Source organism: Sinocyclocheilus anshuiensis, unplaced genomic scaffold (genome assembly GCF_001515605.1).
Source record: "Sinocyclocheilus anshuiensis isolate Anshui unplaced genomic scaffold, SAMN03320099.WGS_v1.1 scaffold3199, whole genome shotgun sequence".
Classification (NCBI taxonomy): Eukaryota; Metazoa; Chordata; class Actinopteri; order Cypriniformes; family Cyprinidae; genus Sinocyclocheilus; species Sinocyclocheilus anshuiensis.
The window spans coordinates 99285-107300 of NW_015544133.1; the positions used below are offsets into that span (position 1 = coordinate 99285).

At 36.1% G+C, this 8016-nt stretch overlaps 1 protein-coding gene across 1 annotated transcript in view; it reads left to right on the top strand.

The window, feature by feature from the left end:
- LOC107694908 (protein phosphatase 1, regulatory subunit 12C) overlaps positions 1-8016 on the top strand; it is a 24725-nt gene that overhangs the window by 10879 nt on the left and 5830 nt on the right. The window contains exons 7-9 of the mRNA XM_016494622.1: positions 3946-4090; positions 4893-4967; positions 7841-7911. Coding sequence (XP_016350108.1) covers positions 3946-4090; positions 4893-4967; positions 7841-7911 — 291 coding nt within the window. The remainder of the gene's footprint in view (positions 1-3945; positions 4091-4892; positions 4968-7840; positions 7912-8016) is intronic.

Consider the following 8016-nt stretch of genomic DNA (forward strand, 5'->3'; position numbering starts at 1 on the left):
AACACAAGCTAATTTTCATTTTTGGGTGAACTAACCCTTTAAGAGAAGAAAATCACCCACTTTCAAAGCTGCTACATAGTAACAACTTTCTACTTCGAGAACCTTGATAGAAATGTAGTGGAGTGAAAAGTACGCATCACGTTCTTCTTCTGAGGTAAATACAAGGCTAATTCCTCACAGCGCGTCCTCTTCCAAAAATGAAAAGTAGCCTAGATGAACTTGAATCTTGCTGCTTTGTTTATGGAGGTGATGTGGGCGTTTACAGGTTTGCGTGGCACACGTGGCACAATAGCTTGAATGAATATGGCATGAATAGTGCCGCTGCGCGTGGGTGTGACCACCACATTACCGATTATGAGCTCAGACGGGAAAGACTGGACCTCGCGTTGGTCTCATACAGATTATTTTAGCAGAGAATATTATATACACTGAGTTCTGTATGTATTGCAGGTGCTTAATAGATTTTGCAGGTAGGCCAATATAAAGGGCATTACAATAATCAACCCTAGAGGTAACAAAAACATGAACAAGCCTTTCAGCATCAGGTAGTGAAAGAAAAGGCCTAAACCTGGCAATATTCCTGAGATGAAAAAAATGCAGATTTTGAAATGCTCTCGATATGTGCGTCCAGTGTCAAGTGAGAATCAAAAACAACACTAAGATTACGAACTTGAGAAGATAGAAATATTACACCATTATCAAGATGCAAACTGAAATTTCTACCATTGCTGGCAGGTGCAGGGGTACCAACGAGAAGGACTCTGAATTGGTCCCATTCAATTTAAGGAAATTGTGGTACATCCATCATTTCATTTCCTGCAAACAGTCAGAGTGTTGCCGAGATACCTGTAATATTAGTTTTCGTGTTAATATAAATTTGGGTATCATCAGCATAGAAGTGAAACCCCAAACCATGCTTTCTAATAATCTGCCCTAGAGGAAGCATGTAAATACTAAAGAATATAGGGCCTAGGACAGACCCCTCGGGTACACCGTGACAGACATTTCTGACGTTAGATTTGTTGTTACCTAAAACAACAATCTGGGAACGATCAGTAAGGTAAGATTTAAACCACTCTAGCACTGTACCGGAGATACCAAGCCAAGTCTCCAGTCTCTCAATCAGTATAGAGTGACACACTGTATCAAAGGCTGCACTCAAATCTAACAGCACCAGGATAGTAAGGGCACCAGAGTCAGCAGAGACAAGGAGATCATTCATGACTCGAACCAAGGCAGTCTCCAGATCGAAACCCAGAGTGAAAAGATTCTAAGAGCTTGTTCAGGGACAAGTGAGAATGAAGTTGCGAAACGACAACACGTTCCAGAAACAAAAAAAGGAAGATTAGATATTGGCCTGTAGTTTGATAGGACAGACATATCACACCCAGGCTTTTTGAGCACTGGTGTGATGGCAGCAACCTTAAGGGCTTGGGGAACAGATCCAGTAATAAGGGAGGTGTTGACAACGTTCAAAATGAGAGGACTGATAGATGACAGAGACTCTTTGAGAACAAAAGTTGGAATAGGGTCCAAATACACGTAGTTGAATTCATTGTCATAATGAATTTATGACTGTATTCAATGGTGACTGTATTAAAACTAGAAAACAAATTAGAAGGAAAGTTTGAAGGATACAGTGGGTGCGGAAAGTATTCAGACCCCCTTAAATTTTTCACTCTTTGTTATATTGCAGCCATTTGCTAAAATCATTTAAGTTAATTTGCTGTGTGTACATTAATGAGGAAAAAAAATTAACTTAAATGATTTTAGCAAATGGCTGCAATATAACAAAGAGTGAAAAATTTAAGGGGGTCTGAATACTTTCCGTACCCACTGTAAATCCCAGGAGGTGCACACAGAGAGACAGAACTAAATGGACTAATAAATATTCTCAATTTTTTCTGTAAAGACTTTCAGAAACGTATTGCACTGCTGTACAGAGGAACAAGTAGGTGAGTTGGTTGGTTTAAGGAGTTTGTTTATTAATGGATTTTAATAAATCAATAAATTTCCAGTACCATCATTTATGACTTGTGAGTAGTATTCAGTTCTTGCTATCTTGAGGGCTTCATTGTACTAAACTAAGTGCTCATTGTACATAAGTTAATGGACAATAAGAGATGATTTTTTTATACTGCCATTCAAGCTGCCTGTTCTTAGCTTTGAGAGCCCTAATCTCTGTAGTAAACCAGGGTGATGATTTTGTGAGTGAGACAGCATGTCTAAAGTTGATGAGAAAATTAAATTATATTGGTCAACAGTATTACCTGTAGAAATATCATTGATCATGCGCGGATAGTGATTATGATCAATATTTTTAAGATTTCTAAAACTAATAACCCTTTTTAGTGACTTTTGTAAGGGAACAGAAAGATTAAAACTCAAGAGCCTATGATCACTAATGCACAAATCTTTGCCCTCAAGCTGATTAATATCAACACCAGCTGTACACGACAAATCAAGTGTATGACCTTTTCTATGAGTAGGAAATTTGACATGTTGGATCAAGTTAAAACAATCCAAAATCTCCATAAATTTTGCAGTATGATTACAACTAGGATTATCAACATGAATATTAATATCTCCAATAATAATCATAGATGTACAGAGAGAATTAATAGATGCAAGTAGCAATGTGAGTTCATCAAAAAACAGAGGGTTGAGTTTTGGTTTTATAATGATTGACTGGCGAGTAAACTAAAAAATTTACTAGCCAATGCCGATTCTGTTGCCAAGGTGTGCGTAGAGGGTTGATTTACAGAATCTAGGAATACCTGTAGATTAAAATAAGGGGTTGGCCTAGGGCTTTTTTTTTATACCTGAATACAGCTTGGTAATGGAAGCAAATTCTGTAAACCAGAGGCTGTTTTCTGTAGTCTTCTTGAAACACATGCTGTGGATGTTAGATGCAGGTTCCCTGTGTGCAAGTGCTTGCCCTCCTCTGAGCCTGCAATTATCTGAGAAAAGGGCATTTTCACATAAGACTGACATTTATGTGGATTTATAATAAATATGTCATTAAATGCCTTCAGGGGTAATAAAAAAAAAAAAAGAAAAGTGGACTGACATCCTCACCACTTTCAAAATTACGAGTTTGCTGCACTAATAATTAGAGCCCGACTGATATGGGTTTTCTTGGACCGATACCGATATTAGGGAGTAAAAATACCGATATATCGGCCGATATTCTTTGTGTATATTATAGTACAGTACCAGTCAAAAGTTTGGACACTTTCCCATTCATGTGTCCAAACATTGGTTCCTTGAGCTGAAGAGATCCCCCGAATTTGGTGCGGATTATGGAGATATGGAGATATGGCCGCTCAAAGTTTCAATGGTTTTCCATTGACTTAAGCTTTTAAGCGTTTCATCCAGGTCGCCAGTAGCAAACAATGGAGCGCGCTCTGCTGGACAAACTAAGTAATTACACCATTTCAAGCATTTTATCTGCATTATATGTTCTGTAAAAAAAATGTTCATATCGGCGGCATATTCGCCGATACCGATATATCGGCGACAGGCTCATATCGGCCGATAATATCGGCAAAACGATATATCGGTCGGGCTCTACTAATAATATTTGTACCTAATATAAATGTAATTATCAAAGGTACCTGTACCTATTTTTTGGTTGTTAAATTTGAATTTGTCTGCAAAATCCAATTGGCTCAGAAATCGGAGGGGCATGAGTTTCTGGGATTATTAGTTTTATTTACTCATTTTTAACTTCTTATGTTATTTATGAAAAGTTACTATAATTCATAAAGGAAGTACACTTCATGCAAATCTGTTAACATCTCAAAAAATGTAATTTAGTGTTTCATGACCATTAAAATGTCACGTTTAAAATGCTCACTAGGTTTTGATACAGAGCATGAATCTTTAAATTGTACTAAACACTTGTACGGAGGACTTCATACAGTTTCTTTCATTCTCTGTTAGATTGTTGTGTCAGTGTGGTCTGGATGTGAGTGCTAAGGACTTTGATGGCTGGACTCCTCTCCATGCTGCGGCTCACTGGGGTCAAAGTGAAGCCTGCCGTCTGCTCGCTGAGCAACTGTGTGACATGGAGGCCCACAGTAACGGGGTGAGTGAGAGAGATAGAAAAAAAAAGTGCTAAACATTTAGCAGCAAATTCTGTTGGCCAGTAACTGTTGCCTATGAGAAACAAAGCTGTCTTCCTTAGGCAGGTTTTGACCAGCCTTAAAAGAATGGTTCACCCAAAAATGAGAATTCTAAACCAGTATGACTTTCTTCTGTGTAACATAAGATAATTTGTGAATGTCTCAGTGTTTTCATGGAAGTCAACATTCTTCACAATACCTTCCTTTGTTTCCGCATAAGAAAATAAGTCATACAGTTTTGGAACAACATGAGAGTGAGTAAATGATGACAGAATTGTCAATATCAGGTGAACTAGCCCTTTAAAAGCCAAACCATCCATTGATCCCCATTTCTATTTCAGGACAATTTTATCTGCTTTTATCTATTCCTATTTCTATGTGTTATAATCATTTGATTCTGGAAAAAAATACAGGGTAAATATTAGATCTGTATTGACATCAAGAAATATGGTAGCAATAGCCAATATACTGTAATCCTAAATAAAATAAATGTACTGTATTTCTAAATAGGAAAGGTAAAGCAAACGTTAAGGCCTGATATGTAGGAGTAATAACTGCACAGCAGGAGTCATGCACTCTTAAAGGAAGAGGAAGTGTGGAGCTTCTGTTCTGTGTCAAAATGCACCAGAGTTCTGCAGCCAGCAGCAGCACTGCAGTTAGCCATAGTTCTGTTTCACAATGTGTGTGGGGGTGGGTGTGTGTGGGTGCATGCATGTTTGTGAAATTATCATAACTGAAACTGTTGTTTTTTTGTTTGTTTTTAAGTGTCAGACTCCATTTGATGTGGCGGATGAGAGTGTTGTGTCTTTACTGGAAGAACTGTCTCGAAGACAAGCTAATGTGAGAACATACACACCTCTATCTAAATCTGTCATTTTAGACACAAAAGGAAGAAATTCACAGCTTACTGTATGTAATATAGCAGGCCTATTTAACCAGTGGACATTTTGAAAAGGTTGTCAGTTATTTCTCATAGACTACTTTTATTAGTGTGAAAAAAATTATAATTGCACTATTATTTGCTGAAAGAGACTAATACCTCAATTTGTTTTTGTGACATCAATCACAAAAAAAAAAATTCTAAAGTGAGCTTTTTGTCTTACCAAGTGCTATTCTTTCTTTTTCTTTGCTTTTGCAATATGAAAGAGAATAGACACTTGCAGCCTTGAAATCTGTTCAACTGAACAATATCCACAGAATTCTTCTACTGGACTACTCATCTGTCTTCACTCATATTGCTCTCCCCGGCCATCATGAAATACTCTACTTTTCCTCTCTTGTAATTTATATTTGCATCATTTACTAGGACAGGAAAGCATTTTTAATAGAGTGCTGCAGAAATTATGTATTTTTGTAGGCCATCCCGAAAGTTACCATCACCCTGGTTCCCTTGGCTTGACAAAAACTGAATAGGGTTTTTCCATTGACTTTTGGATCATTGCAGAAAATAAGCTCTGTGAACAACAAAAGTTTATGATTCTTAGATGTTTTGTTCATCATGAACATTATGTTGATAATGTTCTTCTCAAATGACACAACTTTTATGAATGTTGAAGCCAAAAAAATATTTGGGTATTTACAAACGCTAAACATAGGCTATGAGCGAACTACACCACAGTCACATGATTCAACGTCACCATCACTAAGCATCCCACAACTCTTTCAGTCTGTATTTAAAAAAAACATTTTCTCTGAAAGATTTAGTTCGAATAGTTTGCATAAGTGTGATTAATAACCCAACGAGGCTGTGAAAAGCAGAGTAGTCAGTAGATGAGTTTTCATGTTTGGTGTGATGATGTTTAACAACCTCTCAACCGACAACCTCTGTATTCCCATTTTTCAAGACAAGTAAAAGCTTTAAAAAAAATTATAAGGGGGTGTAACTGATGTACTTTGTTTTAGAATAAAACTTATAAAGACCTTATTTCAGGCATTTAACCAAAAACCCATTTAAAAAACCCATTGACTTTGGGACGAATTAACTGGAAGTACTAAAATACTAACGTTTCCAGGTTTTGGCCTACAAAAATACATCATCCATCCAGTACACTATTATCTGTCCATGTTTGCTAAAGTTCATAATATGAAGCAAATTAAATGTTTAACACATGAATACACGCACTCTCAGGAAAATTTTTTACAAAACTGTGACCGTGTATGTATGTACACTTTAGGTGCTAATTAGGGATGCACCGATGTATCGGCCGCCGATATTTATCGGCCGATTTTTCCTCAATTTACAACCATCAGCATATCGGCTATAGCCTATAAGGAAAAAGGCCGATATAACAAACCGATGGTTTATTAATTAACTGCATGAAGGCACTGAGCTGTATAACGTCTGTTGCATAATCCTAGCACTGCTGTCTGCACTTTAATGCTAATCAAATAACAAAAGACAAAAGATCGCACACTAACTTTTACTCTTGACTAAATAACTTTTGTAACTTTCATAAGTGTAGCGGACCTCATCTGAATGATGACCAAAACTTTACTGATGTTTTATTAAGTTTATTGCGTCCTTTTTCACTCCAAAAAAATCACCATAAGAGCTAAACAAAACACAGCACGAGAAGTGCACATTAAACTCTCTCAGTTGCATTATCATCAACATACAGCGAATTACACAAAACACTTATTACAACTAACAGTAAACAAATATATACAGATCTCATGCCTTTTCGGAGGGGGTGCTTAATAAACTGCCGAAGAACTGCTGCTTTCATTACACTTATAGCTCCGTAGACTAGAAAACCCTTCAAAATAAGAGTCCCGCCTTAGTAAGGGAGATCTCATACATGTTTAAACTTACAAAAAATATTAAAATGTATACAAAAACAAATTAGAAGATTAATCATAATAAAGTCTGTTACAATAAAGAAGGATTAATATGTATTTAATTTATACAGTGAAGTGTTATTTTACATTTGTTAAACCTACCTAAAAATCACTGTTTATTTAATATGTATCTTTGTTCTGTTGTATTTATGTAGGCCTATTAAATTTTAAATGGATCCAATCCATGTTCATTAGAAATTATTTGATGATGCAGCAATAAAACTGCTAGTATAATTTAATCCAGGTGTTTTTGAACTTTCCTGATTTAAAACATAATCAAAATACTATCTATTTTGATGCCAAAATTTCAAATAAGAGAGGAAGGGACAAATATCGGTATCTGAATCGGCCAATAAGTGTTTGTTAAAATCGGTATCGGCCCCAAAAAATCCTATCGGTGCATCCCTAGTGCTAATATGTACTTTTAAAGCACTATGTACATTTAAGGTAGTAATATAAACCATTTAGGAATAAATAAGGTACAAAATGTACCATTTAGCTTTTGTACTGTAGGGTACCACCCTATTGACAGCTTTGTAACTTTCTTCTTGATACTGCAAGGAACTTATTTAAGATGTATATATATATATATATATTTCTATCCTTAAAAACCAACTGCATTAATGTGTTAACTTATTAATTAATCTATTGTCAACTGTAATTTTATTCAATGAGTCATATGAGGCTGTTTATTTGTTGATTAGATGGTTTTGTACCAAAGACAAAATGTTGGTCCCCTAATGAAATGTCATTCATTGAACTCACTGCTATAGCGTTTAAACTATTAATCAGAACATTAATTAAATCTGGTCTATTTAGATCCATTATAAATGAAGTGTGATGATTATATACATTTTTGCATATGTTTATTTTAGTGGAGGACTGAACTTATTGAGCAACAAAATTCACAGATCTCAAATGCCAACACTGCAAACAAGAAACGCAGGTGAGAAAGATAAGTCTTTCAGTCTTTGCAGTCACGGACCTCTTCACTCATGTCTCTCTCTCTCTCTCTCTCTCTCTCTCTCTCTCTCTCTCTCTCCCTCTCTCT